We start from the raw sequence: 23,991 nt of genomic DNA, 5'->3' as shown, positions 1-23,991 counted from the left end.
TGTCCACATAGACAGGAATTTATATCAGTTTAACTATACCAGTATAACTGGTAAAACTCTCCTGTGCAGAAAAGACCTAACAGTGGATCAAAAGTGAAGTATTGAGGTTGCTGTCAACTCCTGAATGAGCACATCACTGTTATTTTTGGACACTTGTAAATAAATATATTCCTATTTGGTTATACTAAATCCTTTTATAATCTAAATTTGTAGGCAAATACATTCAAATGTAGATGCCAATATGACCCTCTCAGAACAGCACCATTATGTTAGGTTGTGAAATAATCTGCCAGTCAGAATATTGGAAACTCAAACTCTTTATTATTAGGAACTCTTAAAACTATAATGGGTAAAAGTCTAGAAACTGTACTGGGGGGAGAAATCCTGCATTGGTAGGGAATGGAGCCTGACTATATGATCTACTACTAGGTCTTTTCCAGTGCTAACTTCTATGGCTACATATATAGGTTATTACTGCAGTCATCTGCTAACTTTTACAAATGTGCAACAGGGACTAAAATTCATAACATCCTGGTCCAAAAAGCACAGGCCTCTGCCCAGTGTGCTGAAGGAACAGTTCAAATGGTTAAGCCAGTAAAGGAACTGTTAATTACTTGAGTAGTTCTGAAGTATTCCATCCACACATGGGAGGACAGTAGCATTCACAACTACATTGCTGTTTCAAGCCACCAGGTGGCTTTCAGCTGTAACTGCAGCAGCAGAATAAATTACATTGTATTGCAGATTGATGTAATTTGCCTCCCTCCCTATCCTTCCTCTCCTCCCCTGGATCCCTGAGGCACAAATCCTAATGGAAGGTCACATAACAAGGGAGATGTGTCATTGCTGTGCATAACACTAAGAGTTAATTTAATTGACGCTTTAGTTACCTATGGATGAAAACTTTAAGATAGATGCTGTATGTAAACCTCACTATTCCTTTGCTATATATGACAAGCAAACATAGGGATACTGAACTCTTACTAGGAAATAAATCTTTATTCAGCCTGAGGCAGATACATGGCATGACAAATTTGAGCCCACAGAGTTAGTTTCCCAAAGATATTAACAACTGAAAACAGGGTCTTATAATGGGAAGTATCAGGCAACCTTCACTATATTCAGTGCTATCAGCTACACCTATAATATAGTGACCTCTCTGTAATATATCTACTGTATAAAACTTCATCCTAATTTTATTCCATGAATCAGTCAAGATTGTGGTTTTCCTAATATATAAGATATGACCAAATATTTTCTTTCTTTATGAACAAAGATTACTCACAGCAATGAATATGATCAGATACTACAGTGATGGGTGTAGTATTAAGCCTAGACAGATTCCAGCTATATAAGCAAAAGGAATTTTCAGGAGTGTGAAAGTTTCAGTCTATCTAGGTAGAGTGCGGTCAATTCCATTATCTTACTAAAAGAAATGGTAGGTATATTCTAATTTATTTTGCTATTTTGAGAAAAAGAAGAAAATGTAAAGCTAGTAGCTATTTCCATATGTGTAATAATTTTAATTTCATGTTACAAGGATTTTTCTGACATAAGATAGTTTTGTATTTCACTGGGTGCCAAAGTTTGTTTAAAAAAAATCCATCCCTCAACTAACTTACAAATAGAAAAGGAACACACTATCCATAAAAATATATTGTATGAGCTTGATGGTTATGAGCAGATAAATCTAAACATTCAAAACTGAAGCTGCCATCTAGAAGTTGAACCCAACAGGAGGGGTCTGTCACTAACTTGTGCATGCACCATTGATTGTGCCTACATATCACAGAGGAGGTCCTAATTTGCATTAGCTGCCCTTACAACCAAGACATTTTCCCCACGGGGTGTATTCTCTTCTCAGTACAGGTAACTCCCATTAATGTTAATTAAGGGATAATCTCTATTACATTTTGCTACAGGAAGCAATAAATGGTTGCTGAGATTGATTAATATCTGAACCAAAGCTGAGAGATGTAATCAGTCTCAGACACAAAAGAGATTATTCCTGATTTACAACAAAAAGTAACACGAAAAATTAAAATAAGCATAAAAAACTCTTGCTTCTGAATAGCAAATTTTCTGCCTTTGAAATCTGTTGGATTGTACCAAATGGCCTGAATATTTTTTTTAAATGTTCCCAGTGGCAAATCCCCCCCAGTTTCTCAATCAGGGCTTTGTACCCACATCATCTGCAGATTCCTCAGTTTGGACAAGGGGTTGGGCAGTGTAAATAAAGATGTCAGTGGTAATTTGAGAGGGGATGATGTTCTATTTTTCCTGAACTGTCTGGTTGAAATTATTTTCTAGTTTAGTAGGAGTGATCCACATCCACAAATGAGAGGAGACTATGCACTTGATCCCATACCTGTTGTCTTCAGTGAGAGCTGAGGAGACTCTGTGGCCCACAACATTGAACCTTATAGGCTCATTGTGATGGATTCCCCCCAGGGTGCCACCTGGAACTGGGGTACCACTGACCCCCCCCGACCCACCAGCCTGGGCTCCCTTTACATTGTACTGCTGTGTCCAGCCTGCACTTTCACCAGCACACATATAGGTAGGGACACACCCAGCTGCAGTTACATGCAGACACTGTGATCAGTTCTGCCTGGGAAGGCTCCAGCTAAGGAACTTCCCAGCTACTCGGGCACAGCCCCCCCTCTGGAGTGTAAACCCAAAATTATACCATCTTGCACTGCACAGGGAAATGTGTAGCATAAGCTCATGAAATTCATCCCCTCCCTCAATGCGGAGAAGAATATACAATAGTTTTCTGCCCTGAGTTATGACTCCCACACATACTGGTTTTAGATAAAGCAAAAACAAGTTTATTAACTACAAAAGGTACATTTTAAGTGATTATAAGAGATAGCAAACAGATCAAAGCAGATTACCTAGCAAATAAACAAAACACACAAACTGATCTTAACATACTAAAGAGATTGGATATGAATAGCAGATCCTCACCCTAAGTGATGATACAAGCAGGCTGCAAATTCTTAAGGGTCAAGCTGCTGTGGCTTACAGCTTAGAAACCTCATGTGTTCCATTCACAGGCTAAAAATCCCTCTAGCCTGGGTCCAGCACTTCCCTCTGTTCAGTCTTTGTTCCTCATATGTTTCCAGGAGTCTCTTTGGGTGGGGAGTCAGTGAAGAACCCATCACAGTGGTGCAGTGTAAAGGGAGCTCAGGCTGGTAGGTCAGAGGAGCTCAGTGGTACCTCAGTTCCATGTGGCACCCCGGGGGGAACCCATCACACTCATGCCTGTTCCAATTGCAGTCAATTGGAGATTTGCTGTTTCAATGAGAGTAGGCACAGGCCCTATATACCTAATGCATTTTTGGTTAATGAACAAATACTACAATGTGAAATATTACACTGACTTACTATGTCATCTCAATATTGTGCCAAGAATTATTATTAACACTGCAGAATTACTGTTGAATATGTAACTTTTACTGGGAAAAATACCACAATACTTTTGCAGTAATTTAATGTTATTTATTTTTTCTTTTCTGTTTTATGATGGAAAGCTACAATTCAATATACTATATATTTAAACACAAAAGTGGCACATCAGTTAATCAGTACAGAATTACAGGTGCTTTAAGATTGTTAGAAAATTCTGGTCTGCCATCCCCCCTTTCCCCCCCACACCCCAGCCCAACAATCTTTTAAGTAGAAAAAATATAAAAAGTGATGTGTTATTCAAGTTTACATTTTCTCATATACAATTAAAATATCTCCACCGTTAACACATTCCTTAAAAATTTTACATTATTTTAAAGGATCTTTGCAGATTGCTTCATCTCTTGTTACTCAGCACATACCTGAATACATACTTATTTATCTTTAAACAAAACTGTTTCTTACTCAAAGCTGTATGAAGATCAAGTTTCTGAAACACTGATTGTTGAAAACACTGATATTTAGTGGGAGGGGAAAACTTGGAAAGCAGTCATGGAGAGAGAGAGAGCTGGGGTGAAGGTGGAGAGCAAACGACAATATATAATATGGCAGCAAAAGTGGCCATATCAGTTTTGAGCTGCAAATGCATCACACTGTGTAATATGTTTATTTAATTCTGACAGCTTCTGTGGTGCTGTACCAAACATGAAAGAACACACAAGGAACTTATAATTAATGACCCTGCCTGATTCTGTAAGTATGTCTCATAAGGTTATATACATTAGTCAATGCTTATTCCTGGGAGTTGGATTTATTCTCTTAGGGTATGTCTACACAACGGGATTATTCCGATTTTACAGAAACCGATTTTTGGAAACAGATTGTATAAAGTCGAGTGCACGCGGCCACACTAAGCACATTAATTCAGCGGCGTGCGTCCATGTACTGAGGCTAGCGTTGACTTCTGGAGCATTGCACTGTGGGTAGCTATCCCATAGCTATCCCATAGTTCCCGCAGTCTCCCCCGCCCATTGGAATTCTGGGTTGAGATCCCAATGCCTGATGGGGCCAAAAATTTGTTGCGGGTGGTTATGCGTAAATGTCGTCAGTCAATCCTCCCTCTGTGAAAGCAACGGCAGACAATCATTTTGCGCCCTTTTCCCTGGATTGCCTGGGCAGACACCATAGCCTGGCAACCATGGTGCCTGTTCAGCCTTTTTTCACTGTCACCGTATGTCTACTGGATGTTGCTAACAGACGCCGTACAGCAGTGCTACACAGCAGCATTCCCTTGCCTTTGCAAGTTAGCAAAGACGGTTGCCAACTCTACTGTACTGTCTGCTGCTTTGCAAGTTGACAAAGATGGTTACCAGTCATACTGTACCGTCTGCTGCTGTCATGGGTGCTCCTGGCTGGCCTCGGTGAGGTCGCTTGGGGGCGCATGGACAAAAATGGGAATGACTCCCCAGGTCATTCTCTTCTTTAAGTTTTGTCTAATGGAGAGTCAGTCCTGCCTAGAATATCAGGCAAGCCTACGAAAGAACCAGAGAGGCAAACGACCTCTCCGGGTCAGAGCCCCAGACATCCCGCAGAAATGATGAGCTGCATGCCATTCTAGGGGGTGCATCTGCAACAACCCCACCCATTGCTTCCCTCATCCCCCCCCCCCCCCTTCTGGGCTACCGTGGCAGTTATCCCCCCATTTGTGTGATGAAGTAATAAAGAATGCATTTATAAGAAACAACACTGACTTTATTGCCTCTGCAAGCAGAGATCAAAGTGGGGAGGGGAGGGCGGTTGGCTTACAGCAAAGTAAAGTGAACCACCATTTTGCACTTACTCAGCCTATAGCTGAAAATGGGAATCTGTGACAAGCACTAGGATAGAAGCACAGGCAGGACTGAATCTCCATTTGTGTGTGGGCCTTTGGTTGACACTGGTAAAATACAAAATGTCCCAGGATATGTATGTTGAGGGGTAGTTCTAAATGGCAGCTTCATTTTTTTTATTTGCAGCAAAGTGTAGAGGTCTAAGTATCTGATTGTGAGCCTTGGTAGCAAGGGGTAGGCACGACCACGCGGTGCTGCCGACTGGGAGAGCAGCCTGAGGCAGAAGCCTCCAGCTGCCATGATATTCCAGGCAGGACTGAATCTCCATTAGACAAAACTTAAAGAAGAGAATGACCTGGAGTCATTCCCATTTTTGCCCAGGCGCCCCCAGCTGACCTCACCGAGGCCAGCCAGGAGCACTCACGGGACGATGATGATGGATACCCGTCCTACTGTACCGTCTGCCATCGGGAAGGGAAGGGAAGAGGATGCTGCTGTGTAGCGCTGCAGCACTGCATCTGCCAGCAGCATCCTGTAGACATACGGTGACATTGAAAGAAGGCGAGAAACTATTTTTTTCCCTTTGCTTTCACGGGGGGTGGGGGGCTGACGACATATACCCTGAACCACCCACGACAATGTTTTTGACCCTTCAGGCTTTGTGAGCTCAGCCCAGAATTCAAATGGTTTTCAGAGAGTGTGAGAACTGTGGGATAGCTACAGTCATCAGTCGCCCCTCCCTCCGTGAGCATCCATTTGATTTTTAGGCTTTCTGGTATGCTTGTCTCAGCTCCTTAAGTTTCACGCAGCACTGTGTTGAATCCCTGTTGTGGCCTCTGTCCATCATGGCATTGGAGATTTTTTCAAATGTTTTGGCATTTCGTCTATCAGGGCCAGCTTTAGGAAGTGCGGGGCCCAATTCGAACAGTTTTGACGTGTAAAAAAACACATGGGGCTTGTACTCACCGGGCGGTGCTCCGAGTCTTCGGCGGCACTTCGGCAGTGGGTCCTTCACTTGCTCCAGGTCTTCAACGGCACTGAAGGACCCGCCGCCGAAGTGCCGCTGAAGACCCGAAGTGCCGCCAGGTGAGTAAAAATTAAAAAGGTGCCTCTAGCCAGGGAAGGGATTCTCACTGAGCGCGGGGCCCTCTTAGGCGCGGGGCTCGATTCAGGGGAATTGGTGGAATAGGCCTAAAGCCGGCCCTGTCGTCTATTGGAACAGAGTTCTGATAGAACAGATTCATCTCCCCATACAAAGTTCAGATTCAGTATCTCCCATACGGTCCATGCTGGAGCTCTTTTTTCATTCTGGGACTGCATGGTCACCTGTGCGGATTAGCTCTCCATGATGGGCAAACAGGGAATTAAATTCAAAAGTTTGCGGGGCTTTTCCTGTCTACCTGGCCAGTGCATCCGAGTTTAGATTGCTGTCCAGAGCAGTCACAATGGTGCACTGTGGGATAGCTCCCGGAGGCCAATACCATTGAATTGCGTCCGCACTAACACTAATTTGAAATGGCAATACCGATTTCAGCGCTACTCCCCTCATCGAGGAGGAGTACAGATATCGATATTAAGAGCCCTTTATATCGAAGTAAAGGGCTTCGTTGTGTGGACGGGTGCAGGGTTTATTCGGTTTAACATTGCTAAATTCGAGATAAACTCGTAGTGTAGACTGGGCCTTAGTATTAAAGCTACCTGTGAAACGTGTTAATAAGGATCATTGCTAGAAGGCAACCACTCTGCTTTAAGTGACTGCTTTAAAATATCCCAATGTTTCCATTACAATATTGTTCAACCTCAGTTCTGGCAATTTACCACTGTCATGTGAGACTGACCAGCTCACCCTTTCACCACACAAACACTCTTCTCATCCTGATTAGAAGCTGAATAGGAAGAAGTAGCAGGCTGCCTTATGTGGTTGACTCTGCAGAGGCCTGGCTCCTTTTTTCTCCCCACATGACAAGCCATCTCTTGGTTTTCTCAAATACTGCAGACTGCACTGACTTGACCCATTGGAGGACTTCAGCCACAATTACTCCTGTTCTTTTTGCAGCCTTTTAAAGTGACATTATGAGGAAACTTAGGAGGGGAATCTACCTTTTCACTGGAGACATCTGGAGTGATAGGAGGAGAAAAACAAAGAGGAAGGGTAAGTATGGAGGGAGGTAAGGCCAGGAGCTGGATGAGGTGGGAGTGGGGAAAGATCTCAGTGATAAGATGGAAAATGAAGGGGCAAAAGCCACTTGGGGGGAGAGTACCTAATTGTGTGAGGCAGTGAGGAAAGATGAAAGGACAGGGGGAGGCAAGAACAGAAAGGAGAATAATGGGCATGGGGAGCAGGAAATACAGTGGAGTAGAGAATGGGAGAATTTGAGAGGACAGAGAATGGGAGGGACAGATTACTGTGGATTTAGTTGGGGATTGGTCCTGTTTGAGCAGGGGTTGGACTGGATGACCTCCTAAGGTCCCTTCCAGCCATGATATTCTAGGATTCTATGATATTGGAGAAGGGAGAAAATTGATGGACATTTGTTGGGGAGTGAAGAAATGGGATAAAAGACAAGACTAGCATGGAGGAGGGAAGGAGAGAAGCAAGGCAAGTGTGAAAAAAGGACTGGGATAGAAAGAGGGTAAATATGTTAGGGGAGAAAGGTCAAATCAGAATAAAATACTGGAGAACTGTTTATTTTTGTGCCTTTTATTTTGTGCGTTCTGAAGTCAGCAATTTTATGTTTTATTATTTTTGTGCTCTCCAGCAGCTCAGGCTGCCTAGCAATGACTGGCTTGAGTATGCTTGGTCTGCCATTGCAAAGCACTCCTGTTGCCTAGCAACAAGCAATGTGAGTGTCAAGTGTTGTGCAGTGGACAGGGCACTGGATTCCAAGTCAGGCAGAGCTCGGAAACAGTGAGCAAACAGTGGTAGAATGTATGGGCACCTCTCTGAAGATACTCCTGTTCTCTGGAATCTCAGCTTTCATTAATGAAGTCTCTAGTTATTATAGTTGTGAAGACAACCTAAAAATATGAATTGAATGTAAGCCAATGCAGAGATGCCTGTGTGAATACTTAGTGAATACTAAAAGATATCAACTGCCCCATTCATCTCAGTGTGATTTCTAACTCAGAGGCCCACTGATAACTGAAGTATCAATATTGTTAACTATTTAATTCCTCCTGTAAGGTGTGGTCCAGGAAAGATTTTTTTGGTATAACCTAAAATCTGAATGTAAACAAATATAGCATTGCTGGTATAACCTTATAGGCAGACACTTTTATTCTTGTATCAGAGTTAATCTGTATCCGCAAAAAGAACACGAGTACTTGTGGCACCTTAGAGACTAACAAATTTATTTGAGCATAAGCTTTCGTGGGCTACAGTCTCTAAGACTGCTGAACTTGAATTAATATGCAAATTAGATACAATTAACTTAGGTTTGAACAGAGACTGGTAATGGTTGGGCCATTACACTAATTGAATCTATTTCCTCATGTTAAGTATCCTCACACCTTCTATGGATCATCTCGATTATCACGTCAAAAGTTTTTTTCTCCTGCTGATGATGGCTCATCTCAGTTGATTGGCCTCTTACAGTTGGTATGGCTACTTCCACCTTTTCATGTTCTCTGTATGTATAAATATCTTCTTGCTGTATGTTCCAGTTTATGCATCCAATTAAGTGGGCTATAGCCCACGAAAGCTTATGCTCAAATAAATTTGTAAGTCTCTAAGGTGCCACAAGTACTCCTGTTCTTTATTCTTGTATGAGTCCCATTTTTTTTTCAATTTAAACTTTTGTTATTTTGGAAGGGTTTTAAACTAACCACCAAAACTCATTCTTATACCAGAATCAGTGTGTTTACATTGGGGGCGGGGCGGTTATACCAGTGTAACTACACCTGTATAACTAGTAAAGCTTTCCACTGTTGGCAAGTCCTAAGAAAGGAGACAGAAGGTCACAGATCGGGACAAATTACTGGGGGTAAAATCTCATTTTGGTGCCACAAGCAGGTGCTGTTTGGACTATAGCACCACTTATTCCCCCCCCCCAATGAAAAATGAGCCAAGCCCAAGGATGAGCTTGTGGGAGTCTTCAACCCCCACTGAGGGGGAATCAACACCGAGAAGCCAGATGGAGCTCAGAGAAATGCATCAACATGTTTTAAACAGCTACAAAAATCTACTGTGAGAACAATCTCATTTAGACACCTCACAAGGACAGAATTTATTTTGTGGGTAGAGCCTGAAGATACCACTATCTATTCTCTTCCAGTCTGACCCCTGGATCAGGAGAGATGTTCTGTCTCCTCAGCTCTGCTGCTGGCTTGCTTTGTGATCTTGAGTGAATCACTTGCCCTTGTTTTCCCTGTCTACAAATGGGACTAAAATAGTGTCATGGCAGGTTGGGCCTTCACTCCTGTCTTCCTTGCAGAAACTGTGCAGACTCCGGTGGTTGTGCATTCACAGCACTCACTCATTTAAAGTTCCCTCCACCACTACCACAACACTCCCTATGCAACAGTCTATTTACAATATCTATAGTGCTTTTGGCCCTATCCTCTGGACCTGAGGGGAAGAGCTGCCTTCCTGAGGCTTCTATGTGACATAGCTCAACTAGCCCTCTACCACATCCTTCCTGTGTCTCTTTAGCAGACTTGGGCTGATGAGCTAATTGGTTCCTTATCCCACCCAGCTGGCCAGCCTATCTAATTACCTCTCTCCGCTTTCTCTGGGGAATTAAGTGGCATCTAAGTGACAAAGAGGGCTGGCTTGCTCTTTAGCCTCTAGCACTCTGTCACACAGGTGCAGCCAGGTGGTCCTATAAACATCTTCTGCGTTATTTTTCTTAGTATGCAAGCAAGTTTTGATTCTTGTAAAGACGTGCTGTGTTGTTGGTAGTGTTGGGTCATGCAAGGTTTTTTTCTGCATAGAGGCAGATTGGGGAGAGAGGAAACTGTTGTGAAGCTTTTTGCCATGAGCTCTGACTAACGTACATTCTTGAGGCACAGGTTGTTCCCTCAGAATCAGCTGGGCATTGGTGTTGGGCTAGGATTCCTAGAAGCTGTGATTGCCCTGCCTACTCTTTAACTACCTCATTTCACTCATACACTCTAATCTAAATATATCCAGACCTCACATCATGGATTTCTCTTACATTTGTAAAGTCAACCTGCAAGTCCCCAGATATCTGCTAACTTTTGGCACAAAGGCAACACTATGTCAGAACAGGACACTGATATCAGAAAAAGGAGCAACAATAGTATTATGCTGAAAAGTGTTAATGGCTGCCATCAAACAGCCTTGATCTGTAGACAATATCAAGCTTTGTTAAAGCTGATGGATTTGGTAATCTATTTTCTTTCAAGCTGAAGGAGTGATTAAGTGCCCCTTTTATAGTGATGGCTGGAAACAACAGGAAGCCACCATCCCAGGCAACAGACTGCATTGCAAGGCTGATCAGCTGAGCTGTGACATCTAAGGGGTTTCCCTGATATTGGTGGTAAAATACAGGGGTAGGGATTGATTAGTTGCTGCTACATGCAAAAGACAGCCTGCAGAAAGTGAGAGAAGCAGTACTGAATGTGGCCCCGAGAAAGCTGAGTGATGCTGCTTCTTTTGGGCATGGTACTCGCTGAAAGGTCCAACTTGGATTTTTGAGCAAGGAAACAGCTTGTTGTTTATTTCTACTGTATTCATGGAAACAAGGCTTTGAAAGAAAACAGGATTGCATCATAGAAATACCTGACTCATACAATTAATTTCTCTTCCTAAGAGGGATATCTCAGCATCAAGGCCCCAAATATTGGCTATCCACATGGGCTAAAAGAGGGGCAAAAATAACATATTCACCTCTGTTTAATATTTTAAGTGATACTTAGAAAAAGAACCATATGAATGCTGATTTTATTCATTGTTATTACTATTAGTCAGGCACTCTTTTTGTTTGTTTGCTGTTTCAGTGTACTTTAATATCCAACAGAGTACTAGCTCCATCCTACACAACTTCAGTACAGTTCCTTCAGATCTACTGCTGAAAAGCACTATATTCATTCTGAGTATTATTATTATCACAATTGTCACTAATTGTCATCCTTGCTGGCAGCTTCTACAGAGAAGCCAATGGCTCTGAATGGGCCTTGAGACTGAACTGCCCTCTGAACTGTTTGAAGTTCCCTGCAGCGGAGAGGGCAATCAGCATGAAGTGAAAGTAAAGCAGCTGTTGAAAAAGGTCTGCTTGAAAAAGGTCTAATCTAGTGAGGCCGGAAGGCGAGGTGGATAAAGGAGGGGTGGATGAGAAGAAGGTGTTTCAATATCTGATTGTCAGTCTCAGCAGTGGCCCTTTTGCCTCTCCCCATGGTGTAATGCAGAGCGGATCTCGGCCAGACACTGAGGAGCTCGCTCACTGCTGTTTGCATTTCCCATTGTTGCAGCGCCCAGCCAGGCCCGAAGCTGGTGGAAATGAGCGGGGCTGGCAGCTCTCCCTCTGGTGAGAAACTGTGTGAGTGTAAATCCTAGGGTGACCAGACAGCAAGTATGAAAAATCAGGATGGGGGTGTGGGGGGGTAATAGGAGCCTATATAAGAAAAAGACCCAAAAATCAGGACTGTCCCTATAAAATCAGGCCATCTGGTCACCCTAGTGAGTGCCCACAGGGCTCAGTCTATCAGCCACGGCCCGGCCTTGGGGGGGAACCATCCCGAGCCTCCATCGCCCAGCTCCGCCTGGCGCATGCCCAGTCCAGGAACTCAATCGCCGCGGGGGGGGGGAGGCCCAGCGCAGACTACAACTCCCAGCGTGCAGTGCGGCGGGCATTTCGGCGGTGGGTGGGGCAAGCACGGCGGCCTGACGAAAGCGAGGCGAGGAGGAATCCCACAATACCAGGCGGGCTGTGTGGGCTCGCTGCCGCCGCCGCTGTCTCTTTAATGCAAGAGGAAGCGATGCGGAGGGGTGGAAAATGGCAGAGCTGCAGATGCTGCTAGAGGAGGAAATCCCGTCGGGCAAGCGGGCGCTGCTCGAGAGCTACCAGAACCTCACCCGCGTGGCCGACTACTGCGAGAACAACTACATCCAGGTGAGCGCCGCGCCGTGCCGCGCCGGGCGCCTGGCGGCAGGGCGAGACGGGAGGCGCTGCTGGCGGCTGCAGGAAGTGGGCAGCGAATGTTGCAACAGCCGGGGGAGCCTCCGAGACGCTGTATCGCCCGGCGGTAGCGGCAGCCGCCTCTGCTGAGCCGCCCTGATACCTCCTCCCTCCCCTTTGCCTTTCAACTTTCTAGCCAGATCCCCCCCACCCCTGCCTGTGTCTGGGAAGGGGGGTGACTATTCTGTCAGTTCAGCACACAGGGTGTGTGTCTTTTTTATTTATTTATTGTGACTCACAGCGCCCAGATCTTCCCGGGGTGGGGGAGAGGGTAGATGGTACATGCCTCTTATGGAGGGCTTGTAAATCTGCCTGTGTGCCTGTTTCAGACCGAATTCCTCAACCCTCCTCTTCTCCCCCCCCCCACCCCTTTGCAGTTTGGCTTTGTAGCTGCTAGTGATATCTTAAAGAATCAAACCAACCATTTAAAAAAAAAATCCCTGACGTGCTGGCTTCGTAGGTCACTTGAAATAGAGACCTAGGCATCACCTTTTCTTTACTTTTTCGGGGTGTATTTTCCGTCCCTGTTAGGTGTGTAAAGAGGTGAATTTCAGAAAGGATTTAAGAGCGAGGTTGGCAAATGCTGAATTCTGGGTAGTGTTGAAATACAATTGACAAATGCAGATTTATGTTTGTATGTTGTGGGAGGAGGGATAATTTCCCCCCCCCCCAACATATAACAATCCAAGTAGAAATTGTTTATTTAATATTTGGCATTTAATTCTCACTAAGAGTAAATGAATTACATTCCTGGCATGCTGCACTGGCGATCCTGAATTGTTAAAATTAGCAGTTTGCATGTGTATAGACAGTAATGTGAAAGCATGATATGGTATTTCAGCATGGCAGTTTCTCCTTCTGAGAGGGCAGGGCTGCTTGCTTCATAATTCAAACATCCTATAGGAATATTTTTAAACCGGGTGTCTCTTGCTGCAAGATACAACCTGATTCACTTGTCTTGTATCTTTCAATTAATTAGGAGAATTCTTCTCCAGCTTGTTCAGTGTTTCCTAACCTCTTTTTTTAACTCTTTTGTGTGTGTGGTTACTTTAAGTACATTTTTATTTTGGCCTTTAAAAGTATTTTCATAGTAGTAATCTGTATAAATCTGAATATAATTGTGTGCATACACCTGGATTGAAGTAGACACAGAGCTCTTCCCAGATGCCCAATATAGTTCATGAACAAACTTACTTAAGAAAAGAGCATTAAAAATTATGCATTCTAATTTTATGACTCCTCCTTTATAATGTAAATAAACCTATTGACTGTAATATACCAATGGCTAGGACTAGGTGTAACCTATAGTTAATGTAGTTTTTAATGTCTTAATATTTAGCATTTGTCTGAAACTGGCACACTGTTTTATCTGTGCAAGTGAAACAGTAATTTGGTGGTTTTACCAAACTTTAAATATCCCCTCAATGTCCCTTTGCAAAATTACTCTTTTTTTCAAAATGTAATATGTTGATATTCGAATGAAAATTGAGGTAGCAAATCAGTGTGTTTTGGGAAGGATTTAGATCCTTTTCACAATCTGAGGCGATAAGATGTTTTTATTCTTCAGTTACTTGCTCCACCCAAAGAAAGCTGGTTATATAAATGCTTCAAAGAGGCGAGGTTACGTTTGGGTTTACTCATGGGAAATATGACAAACACTAGTGTGGTAATTTCAGCACATGTTTTGACCTGTTGACTTTTTTTTAAAATATTTCAGGAGAGTTGTGGAGAATCCTTCTGGCATTACATGTTGCTTTCAAATAGTCTTAAACATCACTTTTTTTTAAAAACTAACTTGAGACATGTCCTCATCAGTCATTTGAAATCCATCTGACCAAGAGTCACCTTAAGAATCAAGGTCGACTGTATACAGAATCAGTATATGTTAGTTTGTCCGCATACAGCTGTGTATATCTCTGTCGGAAGGAAGCAGTATATACTAAGCTGAATAAACAGGAGTTTAGTCATAGTTTTGTGGATTACATAATTTGTTTGTATTCTGTGTAGGTTTAGCCCAATTCATTAAAAGTGGTAAATGAGATGATGCTCATCTGATTTTTAGTGCAAATAGTTTTCCAGTAGTTGTGTAAAGCCATCTGTTCTACAGTTGGAGTAGTGTAGATATGATTACAATCAGTCTCCTGGAACAGTAGTGTCAATGGGGGGGAGGAAGGAGGGGCTGCCACAGGATTAGAGGATGTGACACACAAGGTGGTGTAGGGTTGTGAGAATGGGGAGCTATCAAAACAAAACATGGTGTTTGTCAATTCAATGGTACTTAATACAAACAGTATTTTTAGAACTAGATAGGTATTGCTCCCAACTGCCCTAGATATCGCCAGGAAAAGACAGAGCAGATCAAGATGAGAACTATACATTAAGTACAGTGTTTAAAACACACATAAAGCCAAATTATAAAGCATCTCATTTTTGAAGTATGTTTAACTGACTCAAACCAGGCTCTTAGAGATACCAGTAGTCATGGTTCTATTAGAAATCTCAATTTTTTTGAGAACAACATTGTGTTGCTTAGTGCAGAAGGTGTTTGTACAGTATGTCTGACAGCCCTTTAGACCAAAGTGCACAAATATTGTTGCAAACACTTTTTTGATGGAGGTTCTCAATTTGATATCTTGCATTGTTCCTTTGCTGTGGCAAGAATGTAACTTTTTATAAGATTACTGATTTTTTTTTTTTCCCCTCTGAAAAGTCTTTGAAATTGTATATGTATTAAAAATGCCTGTATATTTAAGTCTGGAACAATTAGGCTTAATTTCTAGTCCCCTCCCTTTCTCTCCTTCCTACTTTGCCCTCAACAGCTGATGCTAATCTTTGGATGTCAATGCTATAAGGAACTGAGAAATCGCTACTGGCTACCATGTGCAGTGAAACAAACAACAACAAAGCAGAAATCAAGAGAGTAATGTATCTAGTCCACCAGGCCGTGTATATGCTGGTTATCTGATAGGAAGGAAGGAAGAAGAATGCTGTGAGACGGCACTGAAAGGAGCCAATGAGGTTAGGAGAAGATTCAAAATACTAAAAGGAAATTTTAGTGTGGTGACTGTTGGGGAGAGAAAAGGGAAAAGACACTGAATGTAGAAGTAGAATCAACTACCTTTTATTATAGATGTTTGGCGGTGGGGTTTAAAGATTTGATTAGTAGGAAACAATATATAAATAACTGTTACTTTACTGGTTTTAATTTGTAACTAGATTTAAAATGTATCTTAAGCTTCTGGTTATGCTTAGAGGTGTTAGTGATTTGGAAACAGCTAGAAATCTAGTATCTGATCTAGAACCACGGTTCTCAAATTTCCAGAGTACTGTACTCCTTTCAGAAGGCTTTGTCTTGCGTACCCCAAGTTGCTGCACTTTACAATGATGTGCTGTATGATATGAATGAGGGAGAGGGATTTGGCACTCTTTGGTAAGTCCCAAGCGAAGGTTGCCAATTTTCTAATTGCAGAAAACCAAACACCCCATCCTGCCCCTTCTCTGAGGGCTCACCCCCTACTCCCTTCATTCCCTCACTCGCTTTTGCCAGGCTGGGATGGGGTGCGGGAGGAATGAGGGCTCCATCTAGGGGTGCAGGCTCTGGGGTGGGGCTGGGGATGAGGAGTTTGGGGTGCAAGAGGGGGCTCCAGGCTGGGACTGAGGGGTTCAGGGTGTGAGAGGGTTCTCTGGGCTGAGGCAGGGGGTTGGGATGCAGGAGGGGATGTGGGTGCCAACTGGGGGTGTGGGCCCTGGGGATGAGGGGTTTGGGGTATAGGAGGGGGCTCTGGGTTGGGGCTGAGGGGTTTGGAGTGCATGAGGGAGTGTGGGCTCGGGGTGGGGAGGGGAAAGAGTTTTGGTATGTGTGGGGGGGGATGCAGGCTTTGGGCAGCGATTACCTCAGGCGGTTCCCGGAAGTGGATGATACGTCCCTCTGGCTCCTAGGTGGAGTCATGGCCCCCAGTTTCCATTGGCCATGGTTCCTGACCAATGGGAGCTGCAGAGTTGGCACTCTGGGTGGGGGCAGTCCACAGAGACTCCCTATGCTTAGGGGCCACAAGGAGATGCCACTGCTTCTGGGAGCCATGCAGAGCCAGGGCAGGCAGGGAACCTGCCTTAGCCCCGCTGACCAGACTTTTAATGGCCCAGTCAGTGGTGCTGACTGGCACTGCCAGAGTCCCTTTTTGACCAGACGCCTGGCAACCCTAAAGGGTTTGCCTTCATTGTGTACCCCTTCCCCCCAAAAAATACCCAACCAAAACCCAACAATAACCCTCTCCCCTTCAAAAAAAGGTGTTTACAGCAACTAGGGTTAGCAACTTGAGTTCAACTCCAGGATCCCCTATAGGATTTAATTTGGCTGCTAATCAGAGTTAAACATTGTTGCCATGTCTTCGGTACTGTTTGAATCTGAGTTAGCTAACCTGAGTTAAGAACGCACTTTTTTTGCAGTGAAGGCATAAATTAAAAGACAAGCCTCAGTTTTTGATTGTTTCCTTTCCCATAATCCATCATGACTGCAATTAAACTGTGCTAATACTTGTGGTGGTTATGTAGCAATTTGGGGATTGTGATTGTGGTGAAATCCTTCTTTGGCAACACAATATAGAAATAACAGAGTTAAAAAGTACTCAGAGTTAAAAGTACTGTCTAGCTCCTCAATTAGAAATACTAACTTACCATACATGTCTCTCTGCTTCTAGTCTGACTGGGCTTTATTGCTTAGCTTTAGTGAACATATCTGCAATAACTTGCTTATTGGGTGTGGCGATGAAAAATAGAAATGATATAGGAAGCTGTGGTCTTCAATGTTGTGTTGACATCTTCCTTTGAGTTGCTGCACTTCATTGCAGTACAAGAACTAATGTAGTGAGTTTCCTTCTGTAATAGGTCTATAACGGGTCGGCAACCTTTCAGAAATGGTGTGCTGAGTCTTCATTTATTCACTCTAATTTAAGGTTTTGCGTGCCAGTAATACATTTTAACATTTTTAAAAGGTCTCTTTCTAGAAGTCTATAATATATAACTAAACTATTGTATGTAAAGTAAATAAGGTTTTAAAATGTTTAAGAAGCTTCATTTAAAATTAAATTAAAATGCAGAGCCCTCCGGACCGGTGGCCAGGACCCAGCAGTGTGAGTGCCACTGAAAATCAGCTTGTGTGCCGCCTTCGGCACACGTGCCATAGGTTGCCTACCCCGGTCTATATAATACTGATTGTAAACACTGACAGTTTAAGTCAAGACAGTGGAACAGTACTTATCTCATGGTCTGGTTAAGTGCAGACAGCTGCATTGTTTACTTCAGTGCTTTTCTGTTAGACTGCTGTGGGAGCAGCCAGTAATTAAATCAAATGTGATTTTAAGATCACATTCAGAGCCTCTAAACTAATGGCTTGAAATACCACGTGATTCTTGTAAATGATGATTATTCTGAGCTCTTTAATGCTGGGGTCACTTTTTTATTTTTGTGAATGGACTCTCTAGCTTTTGAAAGTCAATTGCATAAATAATAAACATGAGACTTTGAGGAAGTATGTGCTGAATTGCTTAAATGTGCCTTTTTGGATGTGTTATTTCCTGCTTTAACTTCAAGTCTGGTATGTGGAAACCATAGTTCATGCTAAGCTGACTGAGCTATTCTGGAAGAAAGGGAGAAACGAGGGCATAGTCTTTTAGATTGACCCTTGGAATTCACCCTATTGGAGGAAATTGGAGGTTTCCTTCCTGCTTGGGGCGGGGGGGAGGGATGGGGGAAGATGCATGTTACGTAGGGAAAAAAGCTGTACACAGGGCCGGCTCCAGGCACCAGCTTATCAAGCAGGTGCTTGGGGCAGCAACTCCAGAGTGGGGCGGCACTTTCAGGTATTCAGTGGCAATTCGGCGGAGGGTCCCTCACTCCTGCTCAGAGCGAAGGACCTCCCGCTGAATTGCCGCAGATCGCGATCGCGGCTTTTTTTGGCTGCTTGGGGCGGCAAAACCCCTGGAGCCGGCCCTGGATGTACAGGTCAAATGTCCTATCCTTTTGGTAGGATATGTGTATTGGTATGGAAGGTCTGATCTGATGGAGATGTTCCACAGTTTTTTAACAAAAAAGAGAGATGCAGTAGATACTTCCTTCCTAAAGTCATCTAATTCTTGTTCTTGTATTTGTGTTCTCTTCTTTTTGGTGTGGGTGACCTCATGCCAGACTTGCTTTGCTTGAAAGAATGGAACATGGCACAGCTTATTTCACTACAATGAAGTTCACTTAGGAGTTTTGAGACAGAAAATTACCTGTTTTAAAGGGATAAACTTCTTAAACAATCATTAATACAAATCTTGTACATTCTGAGAGAACTTCTGAACTACTTTTGAGTTCATAGATTTATATTCATGGTTTTCAAAAATGGTTAAAGAGCAAAAGTAAATTGACTTATTGTAGACTCTCAATGTATTACAGTAAGACAAAACAAACAATCCACTTTCCATTACGCTTAACTGTTCAGCACATATATTATAAAAGACGTGGGAGTCTCAGAACAAGGTGCAATGTCCAAGACCCAACTCCAGGAATCCTTCATGTGGCTTAAATTGAAGTACTTGTACTTTTTAAAAAAAGGCATGTACTGTGTGCAAAATCTTTTTAGAGGGGATATGAAACAGGACAAAATATTCCTTGCCCAAGTATTAAATGAGAACATAGACTACTGTAATGTGTGTCTTGTAAATAACATATTTGGTGATTTTTAAAATGTGGATTATTGGCCTAGCAGATGTAATGGCTCCTCTTGTGTCAATGAGAGTCTGCGTTTTTGCAAAACATGGTTGAATGCATACAGTTCTAAAGTGGACATGAGCAATATGGCCATAGCGTAGTTTCTTATTAAATATTTAAGTGGTTATTTAGCATGCACAGGAACCACTTCTCTAAATATAGCGTGATCATTTTGTGGGTTTTTTTCTTTAAGGAGGACTGGTTCAGATCATGGACCAGTTGTCACAAACTTGAGATGTTTATACTTGCTCTTCTAAATTTATTTGAAGTGGGGTGGCAAGATTTCCACTTCGGTTCCAGTACTGTCCGATTACCACTTCAGTAGGGGTTATGTCTGTGCGTCTCCACCTAATAATTCTCTACTATTACCAGGCAAAGCAAAGTGAATTGGACTCTTTTCACTGGGGTTAGGGTCTGCTACCTCTGTCGCAGGAGATGCTCTGGAGAGGGGATTTGAAACGCAGAGGCCTAGTAAAAAAACATATCAAAGGTTTAGCTTGATACTTTGCTCCCAAGGCTGGAAGGAGCTGGAGCACTGAAGTTGGTGTAGTTTGTAGTACTGAAATGTTGGAGGAAAGAGGAATGCTGAGTGAAAGAGGGAATCAGTCCTGCCCTTTACCTCCAGAGCCTGAGGGAAGGACACTGAGGCTCAGAGCCTTTTAGGGTGGGAATGAAACTGGGGTGTGGATTCAGAATATGAATAAAAAATATTACTTCTGAAAGTTGTGTGGTGAGGCTAGAGAGATGTGTGGAAATGGTCTGGTGTTGAGTACCAGCAGAAATGAAATGTGTGGAAGGGGATGGGGGAAGATGTGGGTGATGAATAGAGAAAATGTAATAGAAGTAAATAACTTAATAAGCATAAACAAAATATGTACCTGTATAATGCCAGTCATTCCAACACTGAAGTTTTATAAGTACTAATTGTTACCTCAGTTCCCCTGAAAACCAACCCAAGGTCACACTTGTATTAGTTTTATTACGATGCTGCTGTTGTGTCAGGTAGAAAAGAGATGGAGCTTATACGCACGCATTCACCGCATTCATACCCTCGTGTACCCACACACTTACACAGATGGAGAGTTACCGGAGACAGCATGGAAGCCGAGAAGCCAAAGCATGGTAGATCTGGTGTGTCCGCCTGCGGTCATGAATCCAGGCTGGTGAGCAGGTCAAGGAGCAGCAGCTTGTGTGCATGCCTTCCTTTTTCTGGAACTGGGCGGCTCCTGTCATACACACTGAGTTTTTTTTTCTTCTGTGTCCGTCACCGAGAAGCATTCCCAAACCAGTTTCTTTCATGTATACCAGGCTCTTCTTTTTTTACAGCACCCCATGATTGCCTTCTCAGGGCAGATTATATCAGGCGCTCCTGGCTCCGGGGTCTTTTCTCCTTGCAGTTCCTCTCCGCTCAGTCCCACATACACTCCCTTGTTCACACTCTCTCTGATTGCATGATGGGCTATTACAGAGCTTGGGAGTTCATACAAGTGGTAACTTGAAAAGGTTACAGAGCTTGCTAAGGTTACAAAACTTAAAAGGCTATGCTAACAATAACTGATGTTATAAAGTTTTGCAAAAAGGTTGCAGAACTTAATGATACAAGCGGCAAAGAGTTCTATGGCACCTTATAGACTAACAAACACATTGGAGCATGAGCTTTTGTGGGTGAATACCCACTTCGTCGGATGCTCATGCTCCAATACATTTGTTAGTCTATAAGGTGCCACAGAACTCTTTGCCGCTTTTACAGATCCAGACTAACACAGCTACCCCTCTGATACTTAATGATACAAGTTACAGATCTTACAATCGCGTTTGAGCAGAGGCTTTACATAACACTAATGAAATCTCTCATTACCCCTTTTTGGTAGGGTGAATTATAATAATTTCACAGATGAATAAGTGGAGGCAGAGAGAAGATAAAAAGCTGAGGTCATGCAGGGACTCACTGGCAGATTTAGGAACAGAATCCAATTGTTCTGACTTAGTACTGTGCTCAGAGGGTTCCCCCCTCCCCTCAAAAGTTCCCATTACTCTCTCCCGTAGCAGAAATTTTGCATTGCTCTGAAACATTATCAGACAATGAAATGATACCCCTGGGAAAACAAATGCCCCTGAAACTATCATTAAACTCTCTTTAGCAGTAGTAATTCCTTAGTATCAACAGGAGCCCTCTAAGAATAATTTCTTATCAACAGTGTGGGCTACAGATATAAACTTGTCACTATATTGTGTAGGTATTATAAAAATGGGTAGGTATTTTTAGGTATCTTGGCCCAACTTGCAGTATTTTAGTGAAAAAATTTTTAAGCCTTGAGTTAGACAACTTCCAAGACTTGTACATCAAAGTACTATAACATATATTGGTATGAGATGTAATTAGTAACTACTAACATGGTGGCTAGTCTTACAAAAATTTAGTGCAGTTGAGAAAAATCACTATTTATTAAATTCCTATTTGGAGCACCATATTTATTGTTTCAGTGATTTCAGTTCAAATCTGTTCCATACATAAGTTTAAAAAAAAATGGCTTTTCTAACTGCTAGCTTTGAAAAATTAGCCTGGAATCAGAGAGTTAAATTGGGTTTCTCCTGGCTCATGCCTTCTCAACAAAGTTTTTTGCAACTGGGCCATAGTTAAGAATTCTGATTGAAGATGTGCCGTCCACCTGCTTTTTCATAGCTATATTGTATCTGCAGAGCCAAATGGGAGTAAAATACACTACATATTTTAGTGAACTAAGTAGAGATGCTTCTCAGTACTTACAGGGAGCAGGCTTCTAAACTAAAATGCTAAGTTTACATAGATACACACCAGAGTTGAATGTAATATTATTTTTGGTGGTCCTAATGCTAGGTGCTGTACAAACACAGAACAAATGAAATCCTTGTCCCCTAGAGCTTACAGGGTAAGTTAATATCAGGCTCTATCTCAACTTTGCTGTCCATTTTTAAAACCTTCCATGAATTGACTATAGCCTGTCTCATGGACTGTCTCTTCCTACTGCCCTCCACTTGCTTCAATGCAGTCTTTTCACCTGCATTCTTGTATCTAGGCACCTCATTGACTCTGCATTTCATTTGAAAATCTCATCTGGAAATATCTTCTCCCTTGCCTATTTCTCTTAACTACTCTCTCCTTCTGCTATTATTTAACAGTAAAACATGCTGGAATGCTGTTTAAATTCTATGACCCTTTTGCATGGCATCTTTGAGGCAAACTGTTTTTACTACCATGAATTTGAATAATAGCTCATCACATGGGCCAGCAGCTTCTAAAGTGATATATGTTTAAGTGGTGTAGGGATGAGGTTGGGTCCAGACCTTTGCATGGGAACAACATGACACAAAGGGACCCTGAGGAGCAAACTGAGAGACAAGGCGCACTGGTGGAGAGCTTGTTTGTTCATGTACAGCAAAACCTGTACAAAATCATCCTTTATTAGGAAACTTTCCATTTTAAGAGACATCTCCATATATTTGGAATATTTTGTGCAAAGGTGGAACAATTTACTAGAAATCCATTTTTCTTAGGCAGCTACTCCTTTTGTTGTTGTTGGCCCAAGGGATGGTAGTGACTTAAAAGTAAAACTTACCTTGATTTCATTTGTTTTGCTATGGAGGATCTGGAAGTAATGATCCTACTCTGGTAGTGGCCTTTCAGGTATAACGTTGTTGAGGAGAGGGGGAGAATGGTGTCAGGAGGAACAGTATTCCATCTCTTTGTTTCAGTGGGAAAGTGTTGACAGAATAGAGGGTTGAGACTAATCCAAAAGGGATTTTATGCAATATGGTTCTGGCTCACTTGGATTTCCATTGTGAATCTTTATACCAACTGGGCTGGCTTGGTAGTTTGAGATGTGAGGCTAAATGTCAGGCTCAGCTAAATAGAGAGAGGCAACGGATTAATAGGCTTATCCTGGAAACCTGAATGGTGGGGGATATTTGCAAGTCGGGTTTGGCTGATCCAGTCCTCATAGGGTACTGTTGTAGATTTCTTTATTTTAATGTTTTTACCTATAGAAGATCGCTATGTAAAAGTTTTCGGCTTTAGCTATTCCACAAGAGCTCAGAACACATTTTAGGGGCTCCCTAAAACAACGTGGGATCCAGATTTGGTATTTGGGATCCCTTGAATGTCTCTCTAAAACATTACTATTGGGCAGGGCCTTATAAAATTCCCTCAGTGCATTTTCCATTGCAATATGTACTGGAGTCTCTCTGCGCTACACTCTGTTCATTGTTCCTGGAATCTTGAGACTCATTACTGAGGCAGTACAGTTGCCAAGTGGAAGACTTGACTGCATGCTGTCCGAGGCTGAGAGTCTAAAAGAGATGCTTCCTTATTTTTAGAGCCCAGAACTTTGAGCATGAGGGCTGGTAAATTCACTATTATTAAAGATGTAATTGCAACTTGGATGCACAGTGGGGTTTCTGGTATTAATGAAAACCATATCACTTGATACATGACACAGCCGGTATTCTAGATTTTTATCCCATTCCTTTTTGCTCTTGAACAGCATGACCTTTGTTTTTCTTCTCCATCAGTGTATAATCAATGAAATCTCTCTAGAACAGTCCTGTGTGTCTTGAACCTGTGGTGCATGAACCAGTCAGTTTAAAAAAAATAAAAATAAAAAAAATCTGCTCCTTTGTAATTGTTACTAGAGCATAAAGCATGTTAAGATAAACTTTCAGAGTCTTTAAGTACTATTTTGTTATGAGTGAAGGAGGTCTGAAGAGAGTCAAAAACAAATGTGCAGCTATACAGTCGAAGAGCTGAGTAAAACAAAACCATAGTTGCTGAGTTTTGTGCAGTTCCATGTGTGATATTTCCTGCTGTTGAGGAAAAAGTTGCTGGT

At 42.6% G+C, this 23,991-nt stretch overlaps 1 protein-coding gene across 8 annotated transcripts in view; it reads left to right on the top strand.

Annotated features, from left to right (window-relative positions):
- Nucleotides 1-12,092: 12,092 nt before the first annotated feature.
- The window catches only part of ABI1 (abl interactor 1), a 125,948-nt gene continuing 114,049 nt past the window's right edge, over nt 12,093-23,991 (top strand). For 2 of the 8 annotated variants that reach the window (XM_045007220.1, XM_045007216.1), the window contains exon 1: nt 12,100-12,313. In XM_045007220.1, coding sequence (XP_044863155.1) covers nt 12,197-12,313 — 117 coding nt within the window. In that variant the 5' untranslated portion in view covers nt 12,100-12,196. Of the gene's footprint in view, nt 12,314-23,991 lie in introns of all 8 variants that reach the window. The other 6 variants (XM_045007221.1, XM_045007222.1, XM_045007219.1 and 3 more) reach the window with 6 other exon arrangements.

The sequence above is a fragment of the Mauremys mutica genome, chromosome 2 (assembly GCF_020497125.1).
Source record: "Mauremys mutica isolate MM-2020 ecotype Southern chromosome 2, ASM2049712v1, whole genome shotgun sequence".
Lineage (NCBI taxonomy): Eukaryota > Metazoa > Chordata > Testudines > Geoemydidae > Mauremys > Mauremys mutica.
This window is presented reverse-complemented; position numbering and strand designations above follow the sequence as displayed.